Below are 16,614 nucleotides of genomic sequence, written 5' to 3' on the forward strand. Positions count from 1 at the left end.
AAAGAGGGGAGGGTGAAAGGCCAAAAGCACAGACGGAGGGAAAATCAGTTCAACAAGCAGATTTAAACAAGCCAGAAAACATAAGGGCAGGACATTGAGCCCATCTGACTGATGCAACAGGACAGTGAATCCCGAACTTCACCTCCTGACTGGCAGACGCGTCCCGTGGTGGCCTTGTCCGGGTGCTGTGCTCATCTCTCTTCTGGGTTCTACCCTGCAGGGAGCCTGGGATGAAAGGAACTGAGAACTGTGAAAGAGGGGAGACCCAGATGTGTGTTGATGTGAAGATGAAAGAAGAGAAGGCAGTTCAGGACCCAGGAGGCAGGATCTCCGGGACGATGACAGAGTGGAGACAGAAAAACTGTAACTTGTGAAAAGAGACAGGACGTCAGGCTACTTGGAGCTGACTGGGATGGAAAGCAAGAGGGCCTTTCCTTTAAAATCTTCACCTCTGTAATGGAAGGAGATTTATCAGGGAGAGGTTTAGCCTTGCTGAGAATGTCAAATTGCCCTGTCCCGAGGCCAGGCCAAGTCAGATGACGAAGTCTGGTTAGAGATTCGTATAAATGTGGTTCCCATACAAAGCCAACTGGCCCAGAATTTTCATCATGTTTTCCAGGAAATATGGACCGTCTGGATAAGATAATGGAGGCGATTCCCAGGAAAGCGGAGGGTTTCCGTGCCAGAGGCAGCTCCCAGGACGGTATTTTAAAAAAAGGCACCAGCTGCTCTGGGCCTGTGGAGAGGAGCCTCAGTAGCTCCTGCTGGCCGGAGTTTATTTTTATAGCTAACAGCTCAGACTCCCTTGAGCCTTGCAAGCTGATAGAGCAGGCTGAAGCCATCATGAGTCCCCTCTTAGGCTGATTAGAAATTCCTCAAAGGAGGTGAACCACTCAGCTTCTGAATATTTTATGTCCCATCTGTTGTCACAGACAAAAGTAAAAGAGGCCACGGGTGCCTGTCCCTCTCTGTTGCTGCCCTTCCTGACCCCTTCTTCCCCGGTCTTCTTCTCTGTTACTCTAGTCTCCTGTTTCTAGAACCCTTTCTTCTTCTCTGTCATTTATTTATTCATTAGTTCATTCATACCTCTTTTTAAAAAATACAATTAACTCTCCTGTGCCCATAGTTTGTTCTGGGCCTTAACAAAGACGAATAAGATGCAGTTCTTGTCTGATAGGAACTCACAGAGGCAATGGAGACAGACGGTTGACGACTGATCTGACGCAGAGGGAGCCACAGAGGGGGTGCTCGACTGTGCCTGAGAGCAGGAAAGGGTCAGTTGATCGGGAAAGGCTTGTGCTAGGTCTTGAGGTTGGTGGGGAAATTCTACAGGACACAGGGGAAGTGCGCTCCAGGCCAAAAGAGAGGATGCAAAGTGAATGGAGATATGAGCCAGGGTGCAGAGTACTTGGGGATTTTAAAGTGATTCCATGAAGCTGGGGCAGGGGATGCACCTAGAGGGTCGTGGGAGATTCGGTGGGTGATGAAGGCAGCAACTAGACTGTGGAGAATCTTCCTGCACATTTGGATTTTGTCACTTAGGTATCAGGAGCCATTGAGGAGCTTTAAGCAAGCAATTAATAAGAGTGATTCATTATTCATTATTTCAGTGAGGGGGTGTCAGAATAAAATAGTAGTCTCATGATCCAGATGAATGACAATGTCCGTCTCAACTAAGGAAGTGACAGTGAGGATGGAGAGAAGCAGACACATTTGAAAAACATTTTAGAATATTGGAAACCCTGCGGTCAATTGCGTGGGGAAGAGCAGAGGGGACAGGGAGAGAAGCATGAAAGATGACTCTTAGGTTTCCGGCTCTAATGACTTAGTAGTGAGTAGTAAATGGGGGAGTAGAAATGGAGTTGAGAGTACGGATTTGGAAGCACAGACTTGGAGGTACATGGAGGTCATGGAGGACAGGAGCCCAATGACCACATCGGGGCCCAGGAGAAAGTACACATGAGAAATAGAGATTTGGGGCTTAACAAATCCAGGGTCGAGTGAAAGTCTTATGTGTCCTGGTTACAGACTCCTTCGTGTCAGGCACTATCGTATTGATCCTTAGAGCTGTCTGACACATTATAAATAATAAACAGTCAATGAGTGCTTGGTGAATTAAGTTAGTCTCATAGCTTCCCCGTGAAAATCCAGGGGTAGCGGGGAAGGGGGAAGGGAGGGGCAAGGTAGGGCAGTGCTCTCTGGCAGGCTCTTTATGCTTTAGTCTCCTAGAAGGACAGGGTTGGGGGACAAACACAGGCTGTAGTAAAGCTCAGTCAAGAAGGCTCGCTGGTTTTTAAGAAGTGATTCCTCCTCTTGAGTCCATTCATTAAAACAGCACTTTAAAATTACGTTTTCTTGCTTTAAAAATGGCTAGTTAGTGGCTTTGGTGAATTCATCCTAAAAATAAGCCCACTATTATTGTGACAAAAATTGTTCCTTATTTATAAGGCAAAGGACTGAAAATAATTTATATGATCCAACGGTATAGGAATGCTCAAGTGCATTAAAGCGTACACACTGAATGGACATTACACAGCCATTAAAAAAATCACGATTATCAAGAGTCTGTGGTAACACGGAGGAGGCACGGGACACGACAGTAAAGGAAAAAGCAAGGTGCAACACTGAGTTACACTGTGATGGTGATACTTATCCTGGCTCTTGTGGGCATTAGATGAGATCATTCATTCAGCAAATATTTGTTGAGCATCTAGCCTGTAACAGGCACTGCTCTAGGGACAGGAGATGCAGCAGTGAACAGAATAGACAACTGTCTCTGTCCCAGGGAGCTTATAATCCAGTGGGGAGAAGGCAAAAGTCAGTCAAATCAATCAGTATGTTATGTAGTGATAAGTGACCAGAAGGAAGATAGAGCAGGAGGGAGGACAGGGAGCACTTGGGGCTGCAGTTTTCGATAAGTTGGCCAGGGACAGCCTCCCTGAGGAGATGACTTTTGAACTCAGGGAAATAAGGATGCTGGCCACGGAGGTCCTTGGGGCAAAGTGGTCAGGCAGAGGGGACAGCCAGCAGAAGAGAGCCAAGGTGGGAGTGTGCCTGTGATACTCCTGAGAAAACCAAGGTGGGTGACGGCAGAGGGTAGCAGGAACCAGATCATGTAGGGGTGATATGCAACATGGGATAGCAAGGACCTCGGTTTGGCTTTGAGGGAAACCGGAGCCCTCTGGGGCAGTGGAGAAGTGACACGACCTGGCTTACGCTTAATAGGATCACCCTGGCTGCTCTGTTGAAAAAGAGCGTGAGGGTCACAGGCAGAAAAGGAGAGATCAGTTAGGAGCCTATTGGAATAATCCAGGCAAGAAAGACTGGTGGCTTGGACCAGGAAGGGAGCAGTGAAATGCCGAGAAGTAGCTGGATTCTGGCTATATTTAGAAGTAGAGACAACAGGTTTGCTGACAGATTGAAAGGGAAGCAGAGAGTCAATTACTCAAGGTTTTTGTTCTGAACAACAGCAAGAATAGAGTTTCCATTTACTGAAGCTGGGAAAAGATGGTAGGAGAGGCGGGTTCGGGGTTGGGGAGCTGAGGAGCTCAGTACTGAATATATTATGTGGGACATGCCTGTTACACATACATAGCAGGTGCTGTTGGTGCCTCGCCCACATCTCCATGGGTCTTACCATTTCAGGGCATGCAGGCTGGACCTTCAAATGCTAGGGTCTCCATCTCTTTGCCTCTGGGCTTTCTCTAGCTGCTGGAGCTGCTCTTCTGCATGCATGGGAGACCAGAAACACAGGGGAGTTAACGTCCTCCGGGAGCAGCCAACAACCACTTATTGGCAGCAGTTGATGTACGAATACCCGAGCTCTCTCACTCTTCTCATGATAAAACTCAGGCATGATAACTTGCAGCAGGATTATTAGAGGATGGAGGGAACAAAAAGTGCCCATGAAACTGAGAAGTTATCTTGAGACTGAAAAATGAGGCAGGCAGCTCCATATAATCAAGGGGTCAGTTTATTATAGGGTAACTTACTCACAGCGTGCCATCGGTGGACAGCAATCCAGAAACATTCGCAGCTGCACTCCGCACTGCTGATGGGCTATTGGGACAATTTTGTAGTTAACCTAGGGTATGGATGGGGGTACGTGCTTGGAAATCAGACGGGCATCCCTAAGTCAAGATGATTGAATGGGTAACTAGTCTCGTGGGCTCCAGGAATATGTCAGTGAAGGTCTTCATCATTGTTTGGGGGCTAACAGAGCATAGGGGCCACCTGGACCTAACGATCATTAGACAATATCTATTGACTACAAAGGCCTTGATGATGAAGAAGTGATTTGCCGCACAGCACAGTCCTGGGTAGGGTCACTGGAAGGGCAGGAAGAACTGTATGGGCCCAAGATGGTGTCAGTTATGCAAACAGTGATACAAGGATTAACTGATAACTTGCTTAGGGACTCATCCTTAATTGGCTGCCTTTCCTTTCCTCTCTCACTTCCTCATTCTTCTACCACTGTTTCCTGCGGTCACCTCTCATCAGCTACTTGAACTTGAATCCTTGCTTCATGATATACTTTTGTCAGAACCCAAACTGAGACAACCAAGTGGAGAGGTCTTGTAGGCAGGTGTATTTATGCTTCTGGAATCACCAAGGAAGTGACTGTAGAGATGTCCAAGGACTAAGCCTTCGGGAATCCTACGTTTAGAGGCTGGGAGGAGGAAAAGGACATAGCAAAGGAGCTTTAGAAGAAGTGGCAAGAGGTAGGAGGAAAACCAGGGGCTAGAAACCAAGTTGTCCTAGAAACCAAGTGTTGTCCTAGAAACCAAGTGGCAAAGGTGTTTCAAGGAGGGAGGATGAAGCCTGAAAACAGACCGTGGGTTTTAGCAACTCGGAGGTCATTGGTGACCCTGAAAAGAGCATTCTCCGTAGCCTTATTGCTCAGGTTCAGGTCGTGACAAGGGGAGAACTGGAGACCAAGACGTAGAACCAACTCTTTAAAGGCGTTTTCTTATGAAGAGAGTGAAAAGAGGTCTGATGCTGGAGGGAGAAGTGGAGTTAAGAAAGGTTCTTTTGTGATTTTTTCACAAACTCTTTTTTGTATGTTTAACATACATAAATACAAAAAAGAAGCGTGAAAATCACTTTAGTGTGCAGCTAAATGAATTTTCCAAACCAAAAGACTGTGCAACCACCACCAAGGTCAAGAAGGAGAACATTTCCAGGACTTCAGAGCAGGCCTCCTCCTGCTCCCCACTTCCGTTCACTTCATCCTCAGGTGCAACCACTGTCCTGACTTCAAACATCACACCAGTTGCTTTTGCCTGTTTTAAGCTTAATATAAATGGAATCATACAGTATGTATTCTTTTGTCTTATTTCATTTGCTGAATATTAAATTTGTGAAAACCATCCGTGTTACTTATGTAGTTTAGATGCTTGATTCTCATTGCTATTTAGCAGTCCATTGTATGGATATTTATCCATTCTACTGTTGATGAATATGAGGACAGTTTCCAGTTCAGGGCTCTTGTGAACAATGTTACTCTGAACATTATAGGACAAGTCTTTTGGCAACATGTATGCATTTTTGTTGGGAAAAAAAAAATGCTTTTAAGATGGGTACATAGCACGAATATATGCTGATGTAGAGGTCTTAGCTAGGCCTTAGATACGAACAGGGACCATTTATCCAGAGGAACAGGAAGAAAGACAGAGTTGATGGACACAGATTCAGGTGGGTTGGAAGACGTGGTAGAAAAAAAGAACTTGAGGAAATTCTCTTCTATCACGTTCTTTACTCAATAAGATAAAGATCAAAGTCATCAAAGTTATGAGCAAGGAGAGAAAGTATTAAGAGATTTGATGAGAGATAAGAAATAAAAGAGTCATCTAATAGTGTAGGAGCGCTATTGAACTAGGGAAATTCAGTGTGTCTGCCAGGAGCGCTGAAGCCCCACCTGAAATCAGAGATCATGAATTCAAAGTGAGACAAGCCGTCACAGCCGCTGCACAGGTGCAGGCAGAAAGTAGGTGGGAAGCTGGATTTACCCAGGGTGTGGTTTCGCTGAGTAAATGAAAGGAGAGACAGCAGGGCTGTTGAGGGTATATACAGAGCCATGCTGACAATGATAAAGTGAATGCCACCATCCTCCCAGTTACTCAGCCCAGAAACCCGGACCTCTTCATCAATCCTAATCCTTGGTTGAACATCAAGTCCTATTGTTCCCTCCTAAATATCTTGCCCTTGCCTCTTGGGATTAAGCTGCTGTCACTTGTCTCCCTTATCCATGTTCATCTCATTTTCTGTACTACAGCCAGAAGTGACCTTTTAGAAAGTGCAAGCCCGATCGTGTAGCTAGCTCTCTGAAACCTTCCATCAGTTTCTTATTGCTCTTAATCTGAGGTGCAAAGAGTGCCTCACAGACCTTGGCCCTGGCTGACTCTCTAGCCTCATCTTGACTTATATTTTCCTTCATTCGCCGTGTGTCAGCTCCACTCTCTTCTTTCAGTTCCTCAAGGCAGCAATTGCCAAAGTAGGGTACACTCACCCCAAGGGGTGCAAAAGTGGGGATGCCCACTGGGGTGAGAGAAGAAAATACTAGAACTTCTGTTTTATATTTATTTGTAAGTATATATTTTTAATTTCCATGATTATATATATTTAAAGTGTATATATTAGTGCATGCATATAATTTACATTTACAGCAGTGCTCAAAAATGTTTTATTAGTAAAGGAAGCCAATCAAAAAAGTGTCTAGAGCATTATCCTACCTTGGGAGGGTCTTTCCTGCCTTAAGATCTTCTCTGCACCACATCCGTGCTATTAGAACCTCTCCTTATCACATCTTCCCTGCTTTCCTCTAGTTAACACCTTGACTCCAGGGAAAGTGAAAAATCCGCCCTGAACCCCAGACTCAGGGCACATCCCTTGTTTTATGCTCCACTGCATCCACACTCTTACCTTCCAAGCCTGCGTGCGCGATACCTTCCATCTGCTTCCCCAGATGCATTCCCCGCCCCCCCTTTGTCTGCACTCTGTCCCAGACTACATCATCTTAGTCCTCTGGGTTCCAGTTGCCTTTGGCCTATAAGCAGCCCTTGCAGGGGATCAAAGGAAGGAGAGGGAGGGACTGAGATCCGTTCTCCTAGCCAGACTGTGAGATTGACTCAGGTCAGCTGTACATCGAGAAGGATGGTCTCAGCTCCTTTCAAGGTAGTTTTCTCTACACAACACTATCTATGTTTTAATATCCACTTTGTCCCTTTGATCCTAAAGACAGATTTTGCTTGGTCCACTCCAGGTTTGAAAATTTGAATTGGTTGCTGACACTTGATGATTAGAATGTTTACAGTAAAATTCAGATGTCTGGCTTCTCTCGGAAAAAAATCAGATTTGACCACACTGAGTCTACATTCCAAACAGTCACAATTGCCTGGAGTTAAGTAGCAGCTTCCCCCCTCTGCGCTGGGGCACGTACTCCCCAGGACTCCCCACAGTCCCCACTACTCCCTATTGCCTTACAATAAGCTCGCCACCTTATTTCCACTCTCGCCCCTAGAGACTAGAGTTTACAAGACCTGATTTAAGGAATGTGTTGCCCTAGGCAGGACCTGTGTCAGTCTTTTCACCAGATTTGGAGAGAGGGGAGGTTTACCTCTCCAGTTTCTCCTCTGTCTCCCCTCTGCCACTACTGAGAGAGTCCTCTCTGTGATCAAGAAACCACCTCCCTGTTCTCAGGCTTCCTCTGCTTCTATCCATGCCCACATGGCAGCCGGGGTACCCATTCCAAAAAGGAAATCAGATTATGACGTTCTTCCTTCAAACCTTGTCATGTCTTCCCATGGCCCTAAAAAAAAGGGCATCTTTTTTTAAAAACTGGAGTATAATTAACTTTCTGCCTTGTGTTAGTTTCAAGTATACAACATAGTGATTCAATACTTTTGTATATTACAAAATGATCATCAATATAAATCATCTGTCACCATACAAAGTTACTTCAATATTACTGACTATATTCCCTAAGCTAGACATCACATCCCCATGACTTATTTTGTAACTGGAGGTTTGTACCTCTTAACCTCCATCACCTATTTCTTTATCCTCTCGTCCCCAAGGCTGCATTTCTCAAGGCTACCTGGATTATCTGATGCCTACCTGCTGCTCGAGGCTGGTTTAGAACCCCCTCTCCCCAAGCCACCGCACATTCTGTGTCCAGCATAGTGGGCTCCTCTCAGTTCCTCAAACACAAATGTGACCTCGGGCTCAGACCTGATATACGTCCCACTCCCACGGCCAAGTGTTGGGACCTCTTCCTCACCTGGTCACAGTGCAAGTGTCCTTTCTCGGGGAGGGGGGTCTCTGTTCTCCTATCTGTGCCCCTTCCTAACATGTGCTACACCTGTAATAAGGGCTTTTTTTCAAAGTCTTTCTCTCTCACTGGCTCTAAGAACAGTGTCTGTCCTTTTCACCACCTGGTGCATAGCAGGTGCTCCCTGAACATTTGTTGAACGAGTGGAATTAGAGACCTAGTTCTTCATGGAACAGCAGTTTCTACCACTCAGTGACAATTCGGAATACCAGGGCTTTTTAAATGTTTTATACGATTATACTTTATGTTATGAGGCGTGACTATAATGTGATTTAACACAAAGTGGAGAAAACAGGTTGGGACTAGAGTGACGCCATCCAGGCATCTAGGGTGCAGAACTTTTGTTTGTCTGTGTTCTGAGGGGTGCAGAATTTAAGGAAGTCCTCCCTCTCACCACTCCTCTCCTGCCTCACTCTCTGATCCCAGCCCTAGGAGGGCAGCCTTTTCTAAAGAACCACTTGAATAGAAAATAGAAACCATCTAAAACTAGGACTGAGCTTGAAGGAGGTTTGTGGCAGCAGCCTGAGCCACGTGGGACCTGGATTCTTGGGTGCTGACAGTGTGGGGAGCAGTGCGTGCAGCGGCCGCAGTGGGGAGGGGCGGCAGGGAGGGACCTGCACCCCAACAGACATCGGGAGGAGGGTGGCCTCTTCTGCAGGCAAGCTGCCAGACTGAAGGATGGAATTCATTATTCTACTCCTTAAAATAGCAGCTCGCCTAACAGGCCACCCAAAACCAGAGTTTCTGTTTCAAGTAAACAGCTAAAAGGGCATCATAATCCTAAAGACTCAACAGTAGAAAAGACTTGACCAGGGAGAAAGAAAGCCCCGGGGGACTGGTGGTGGCAGTTCACCCCTGAGACGACTGCCTGCCAAAGTCACAGGAGCCCTGATGGTTCTGTTGGGTATTGCTCGCCTCCTCCTTCTCCAGCATTGCCTCCCCCAGAGCAAGCGTGGCCACATCAGGCACCAGCGAACCCTGCCTCTTTCCCTTCCAGAAGCTTTAAGGGACCTACTTTAATAAATCAATAGTACTCTTTTTTAAACTAGCAGCTTCCATTTTCATGCCCGTAACCACTGTGCCAAAGTTCTTCTAAACAGTTGTTTTGCAAGTAGGTCAAACAGGTGCTCTGCCATCCTATTCTTCCCGTTTACTTGCCTGGGAAATTCTTTCTTATCTAATAGAAAGGCTGGTCCCCTTTGAACCAAAAAATGAATGATGTTTTTACTCTGCAGTAGGGATTCATTCATTTTCAAGTATTAACCACTTTTACTACACAATTAATCTATGTTAACTGTACAATTAATTGTAGGGAAATTAGAAAACACAGATGAGTCAAAAAAATTAAAGGAAAGCCATCATGATCCCTCTACTAATAAAATAACTATTCTAAACATTTCGTGCCAGATTCTTTTTTCTATGCAAATGCATCTTTGTGTTTTTCCTCACTTGTTCTATATTGAGCATCTTTCCGTATCAGTAAATAAAGATCAACATCATTATTTTTGTCACTGCATGGTGTAGCATTATACTGATGGATGAACCACACACCGTCTCTTTTGCTGGATGCTTAAGCTGTTCTCAGTATCACAGAAGTCTTCTTACACAAGCAATCTTGTGCATGCGTCAGGTTATTTCTTTAAGAGGAATTGCCAAAAGTGAAAAGGTCAAAGCGTGTGACCATTTTTAAGGCTCTCAATACATAATATCATACTATAGTCCAGAACCATTGTGCCAATTAGTTCTTCCACCAGCAGCACACTGAGCACTGATGCTTCCAGTCCTGACACATTGTGTGCCAGGCACCCACAAAGTCAAAATCAGATCAAACATAGCCCATGCAGGGAAGGGGGTAGGAGGAAGAGACAGGTGAGGAGTCAATATTTATAAATTAATGTGCTGAGATTACAGTACAGAGAATACACAGAAACTGGATGTCATCATCTTCCTGGGACAAGTGTCATAGAAGGCTTCCTCTAAGGGGTCTATTGTGAGGCTGGCCTTGAAGGATCAACTTTTCAGTGAACAGCAAAATGTTCTGTAGTGTTTGAACTGAAGGGGCGGTGGGGACCATGGACAAGAGTGACGGACAATGAGACTGAAGAGGTGGCTTGGGTCTCATCAAGAGGGACTCTGTTGGCTAAGGTGCTTTAACTTCATCCAGAAAACTGGATAAAGCTCACCAAACTGAAACCTCTTTGGGAGGCAGAAGTTGGCATTAAAACCTGTACACAGTAGAGTTACACCAATCCAAGGGACCAGCACTGATGTTGAACTCAAAACTGCTGTCGGTTATCACTGCTGATGAGCTCTCTGAGCTGGAAACAGTCATTTCACCTCTGTGTCTAGTAAAATAAAGGGGCCAATCTAGGTCCCTTCCAGTTCTAAATATTTATGAACTCAGGCACATCCTTTGCCTTTTTTTTTTTTTTTTTCCAGAAAAGGTGGCCATTAAGATCCTGGACAAGACCAAGTTAGACCAGAAAACCCAAAGGCTGCTATCACGCGAAATCTCCAGCATGGAAAAATTGCACCATCCCAACATCATCCGCCTTTATGAAGTCGTGGAGACCCTCTCCAAGCTCCACCTGGTGATGGAGTATGCAGGGGGTGGGGAGCTCTTTGGGAAAATCAGCACGGAAGGGAAGTTCTCAGAATCAGAAAGCAAGCTCATCTTCTCCCAGATTGTGTCTGCTGTGAAGCACATGGTGAGCAGGGGCGAGGAGCGAGTCTTGCTTCTGTTCTTACCCACAACGGGAGTGTGGGGCTTCAGTTTACCAACATCTAAGCATCCCAGAGGGCGCTAGTCCTACAAGGGCAGACAGCAGTTCCTTCTGTGAGAGTCAGAGGTCTGGCTGGGATCAAGCTCCTTGCCTCTGAAGCAACACCCAGAAGCTCCAGTTACCCAGCAGCCTCCTGGCTTCTGCAGAAGTTGGCAATAGTCACTCTGAGCAGCGGGGTGACCATCCGCCACTCCCTGGCCACACCCATTTCTCCAACCCCACCTTCCACTTTTTTTTTTTTAAAAAAGACACATTTATTCATGATCAGACTATTACATTTAGCAATCAACAGCATGGGTGCAAAAAAAAAATCTACATTAAAACCCTTGGTTGGAATGCTTTACACAGAACAGAAACTAAAATAACCCGTTATACAATTAGTCACAAATACAGTCCTCAAGTTTTTTTTTTGCCCATACACGTGAGTATTGTGCTTGGCTGAGTTCACAAATCTGTTGTAACCTATAGCTTCCCTGACACTTCTCTGCCTCTCCTCTCCTGCTAAGCTTTGTTCCCTGGCAGTAATTAAAACCTTCTGCCACTGACAGAGCTACTGCTGCTGCTGGAACCGCCATAGCCAGCTTGATTTCGTGGTTTGGCAAAGTACTGGCCACCACCACCATAGGGGCAAGAACTTCTGCCTCCAAAGTTTCCTCCTTTCATGGGTCCAAAATTTGAAGATTGATTGTTGTAATTGCCAAAATCACTGTAGCTTCCACCACCTCCAGAATTGCTTCCATCATTACCAAATCCATTGTAGCCATCCCCACGGCCACCATATCCACCACCACCACTACTGCCCTCAAAACCACCTTGACCACTCGGAGAATTGACTTCTCACTGCTCCTTGGCCTTGTCTTCGTGACTCTGTGTCTAGGATGCCCTCTCCCCTCTTACTACATCTCACATTCCAAATCCTATCCACACTTGGTGACCAGCTCAGCTCTGTCTTTCTCTGTGGAACTTCCTTCAGTCTCCTGTCAGCTCATGCTAATCTTTCACACCTTCAGTGAACCCCTCTGGCTCTTGCTGCCTCTGTGCTCAGTACATTAACACTCAATTGTGTCATTCTACTTTAATTCTCTGATTATTTCTTTAGATGAATCTGGACTCCTTAAGCACACTCCCCAGTTCTTCCAAGAACTGGTTCTTCTGTGCCCTCTCTATTGTTGGCCATATTGCTGGGCACATAGGAATCTGACTGGCAGACCTGACTTCCACTTCGACTACTCCGTTAGTGCAAAAGTTTTGGCCACCCTCTTTACCCAGATCTCAGTCCAGCTGGCAGGAAGAGACACTGTCTGGGGTCTGTATTAGCTGAGAGGCTGCTTCTAGTTTGCTCCTCTGCCTGGATGTTGTGAGACAAGAACCAGGATCAGTGCCCTCCTGGCCAAATAATTGGCAGGTTACTAGTGACCTGAGGGCCCAAGATAGCAGCTGGGAGGGAGGGGGGCAGGAGAAGAAGTGAGCAAGGAAGGAGAGCCTGAGTGCGATGGTGGCGGGTGTTTCAGACCTGTGGTCCCACCAGTCGTTATTTGAGTGGCCCTGCGCTGGGGTGAACTTTCCCTAGCCAGGGACTAGCCAGATCCGTACGAGGCAATAGAGCACATGGGCAGAGTCTTCCTCATTCTACTTGGAAAAGAGACCTGGAGGGAGAGCAGAAGAGGATCCAGCAGTAGATGGTACAGACTGAGGCTCTACACCCTGACCTTTCTCCCAGTTCTCTGGTCTCCAGAAAGAGGCAGGGTGAATGGTAGACATAGATTTTATCCAGATTTTATCAAGTATGTTTGCTACACACTGGGACCATGCTGAACTCTGCAGATACAACATCACATACTGTTCTCACCGCAGCCTCACAAGGTGGTTTATCAGTGTTCCATTTTATAAAGAAGGAGAGAAACTCGCATACACAGCTGGTATGGTTTAACCTAGAGTTAACCAAGATGTCAGGCTCCAAAGCCTGAATTCTTGCCCCAGGAGGTCCATCAGGAAAAGGAACATTAAGTCATTTCTTAAGAACCCTTGGCATTGAACTGGTTGAGGGTCTTCAAGATTGTCTGGATCCAGAATGCAAGGGTGGGGAAACTTGCAAAATACAGCGCCCTCCCTTCTACTGAATAATGTGAAGATAAAGGAGCCCACCCAAAGTAGCATGGGTGGAGAGTTGGGGGAGGGGTCCACAACTTTTGGGGGCTGGCCCTAGTCAAGAAATCCCTCAGCCAGGAAAACCTATATATGTTCTCAAAAATGGAGGATTACTGTTTTGTTGTGTCACATATCTGGGTCTTATTTCTGGCACTAACTCCTGAGTCCACACATATGGGACAGGCTCCAACCCTCACCCCACAGAATAGAAGCTTTGGTCTGTTTGGAGGGTATGGGTGTTACATTTGGCTAAAGCTTAGGACAGGGCAGCAGTGGAGGTTTGAGGTTTGCCATGACTTAAGTTCATCTCCACAGAATATCTGTTGTTATGCCATTGTCACCTCATTGTTTCAGAACAACTGATGTGTTTTTAATGTTGATATTTTACTTTGAAAATGACTTTTCCCCCATGTCTTCTTCCACAGCATGAAAACCAAATTATTCACAGAGATCTGAAAGCAGAAAATGTGTTCTATACCAATAATACCTGTGTGAAGGTGGGCGATTTTGGATTCAGCACAGTAAGTAAAAAAGGTGAAATGCTGAACACTTTTTGTGGGTCTCCTCCCTACGCTGCGCCCGAACTTTTTCGAGACGAGCACTACGTCGGCGTTTATGTGGATATCTGGGCCTTGGGGGTGCTTTTGTACTTCATGGTGACGGGCACCATGCCATTTCGGGCGGAGACCGTGGCCAAACTGAAGAAGAGCATCCTGGAGGGCGCGTACAGCGTGCCTGCGCACGTGTCGGAGCCCTGCCTCCGCCTCATCCGGGGCGTCCTGCAGCCGGTCCCCGCCGACCGGTACGGGATCGACTCCATCATGAACAACGAATGGATGCAAGGGGTGCCGTACCCCACCCCTTTGGAACCTTTCCAGCTGGATCCCAAACACTTGTCGGAAACCAGCACCCTCAAAGAAGAGGAAAACGAGGTCAAAAGCACTTTAGAACATTTGGGCATTACGGAAGAGCATATTCGAAATAACCAAGGGCGAGATGCCCGAAGCTCCATCACAGGCGTCTATCGAATCGTTTTGCATAGAGTCCAGAAGAAAAAGGCCTTGGAAAGTGTCCCAGTCATGATACTACCAGACCCTAAAGACAGAGACCTAAAGAAAGGGTCCCGTGTCTACAGAGGCATAAGACACACATCTAAATTTTGTTCAATTTTATAAATTGCATCAGACTGCTGGTAATTAACCAAGATCATTGTTGCTGCTTTTAAATTTTTTCACTGACTACTTAAGTGAAGACATTTTTGTAATTTTTAAATAAATTTAAATTTAAGATATGCATTTTCCCCCACACAAAAAATGTCTATTAGCTCAGATTCTGGCTTGATTGGCAATCTTGTCTTGTTCTCAAACTAGTATTCATTCATTTGATTGAGAAATATTTATTCAGTGCCTACTGTGTGCCAGAAGACACTGTTTAAGCTGCTACCAAAAAAAAAAAAAAAAAAGATAGGTCAGGTCCTTCCTTTCGTGTAGGATATTCTAGCACTAAACAAAAACACTAACAAAAAAAATTTTTTGAGTATCAGTGATAGATGCTATGCAGATAATTTAAATACAGTGATCTGATATCAGAGACTTGCTACTTTGCACTAGATCTTAGGCCAGTGTGAGTAGATGACAATCTGAGATCTGAGTGAGAAGCAGGAGTGACTCTTGAAAAGCCAGCCAAGAGTATTCTAAGCAGCAAGTGGCTTTAGATTGGGTTCCTCCCCAACAGAGCCTAAGACAAAGGCAGCAGGTAAAGCAGTTTATTTGGGAAGTGACCCCAGAGAGCAAGGGGGAGGAGCAGGGGACAGAAACAGGGAGAGCCCTGGGGTGGGAAGTAAGAGGTACATACCGTTGGGTCTGGGACAAGATGCGGTTCAAGGAGGACCTGCATGAAACTTCCAAACTTGCACGGAGATGGTCGCTGCATCGGTGGCTGGAGGAAGAAGTGTGGCTGAGAGGATGTGAGGCAGTGCACAGCCGCTGTCTGACACAGCCCAGTCCTGCTCTCCTCAGAGCCTTCCTCTGTTAAATCCAATCCACTGCAGTCAGTCTCTTTCAAGGCGTGAGGACTGGGAGGACTTAATGCAGTAAGATTAGCAGAACAAGGCACAGTGGTGGTTCTCCAGTTCCAGGGCATCAGAATTACCCGGGGGTCATGTTAAACTAGACCGTGAGTCCCCAACCCCAGAGTTTTTGAGTCAGTGCCTCTGAGGTGGAGCCCAAGCATTTGCATCTCTAATAGGTTCCCAGGTGGTGGTGATGCTGCTAAACAAGGGACCATGCTTTGAAAACCACTGAGCTACAGTCATTACTGCAACTGGTCCCGAGGCTATAATTGACTCCTACCTCCTTCCTCCATCACCCTCACCTTTGGCCAGAGTTTCAGCTGGTCTAGATTGGGTGCTATGACCCAGACCTTTCTCACCAAAGGATCTGAACCTTTAGGTGCCTTGCTCTGTTGGGCCATGGTTGCTGCAATTGCCTCTTCACTATTATTATAAGGCCCCAAAGTAACACTTGGGTTCCACACACACACACACTCCTCTTTAGCTCCTTATGAAAATCAGGGTCAGGAGTTCCCACCACTATAAGAGCTCCTTTCTTTGCCTGCTTGTCAACTGGCATGGGCATCCCAAAGTGACCATGTGACAGTCCTACATTCCAATTCACTGGACCCCTGTGGAGTCCCCTGGTGAAAGCATTCCCCTTCTCCCAGGAACCAAAACCTTTCATCGAGCCAAGCCTAGGTTGTAGGAAAGAGAAGTACAAATTCTTCAAGTGGGTCACTGATTGTGATGGTGAGAAAAGTCAGCCCTACTTTTACCCATTGGTTCCCAGCCCTACGTATTTAACAGCAAGGGACACATTGTGAAATCACGGGTACCGAACCTTGGAGGCTAGCGCCCCAGCCCTGCAGGGCACTGTCACAGAGCCGGTGCCTTTGCTGAGCTACTCCATTGTTTGACTTACGCTGGCTGCTTCTGGTTTTGAGGTATACAGTAAGAGTAGATCCCACGGTCACGTGCAGAAAGCATGGCCTCACTCCAGAACCCTACAGGGCTGTGCTGTAACCTCTGGGTGCCAGAGACTTCACACAGTATTCCTAAGTGTCACGTATATAAGTCAGAGTAGCAATACTGTTGGCACTGAAGCCTGAAACTGATGTAGATCTTTTTTTTCTGTGTCATCCACTTGAAATCAGCAGCCTGATAAATAGGTTAGAGGAATATGCCAAGGACAATATATATTCTCCCAAAGCCCAGAGAGGCCTACTAAACCCTGTGCCTCTATCTCAGTGCTAAGGGGTACAAGGTGCAACAAACTGTCCTTTACTGTAGAAGGAATATGT

General features: G+C 46.2%; 1 protein-coding gene across 1 annotated transcript in view; it reads left to right on the forward strand.

The window, feature by feature from the left end:
- Window positions 1–14,551, forward strand: part of NIM1K (NIM1 serine/threonine protein kinase) — a 59,614-nt gene extending 45,063 nt beyond the window's left edge. The window contains exons 4-5 of the mRNA XM_032471649.1: window positions 10,769–11,037; window positions 13,686–14,551. Coding sequence (XP_032327540.1) covers window positions 10,769–11,037; window positions 13,686–14,435 — 1,019 coding nt within the window. The 3' untranslated portion in view covers window positions 14,436–14,551. The remainder of the gene's footprint in view (window positions 1–10,768; window positions 11,038–13,685) is intronic.
- The last annotated feature ends 2,063 nt before the right edge of the window (window positions 14,552–16,614 follow it).

This window comes from Camelus ferus, chromosome 3 (genome assembly GCF_009834535.1).
Source record: "Camelus ferus isolate YT-003-E chromosome 3, BCGSAC_Cfer_1.0, whole genome shotgun sequence".
NCBI classification, from domain to species: domain Eukaryota; kingdom Metazoa; phylum Chordata; class Mammalia; order Artiodactyla; family Camelidae; genus Camelus; species Camelus ferus.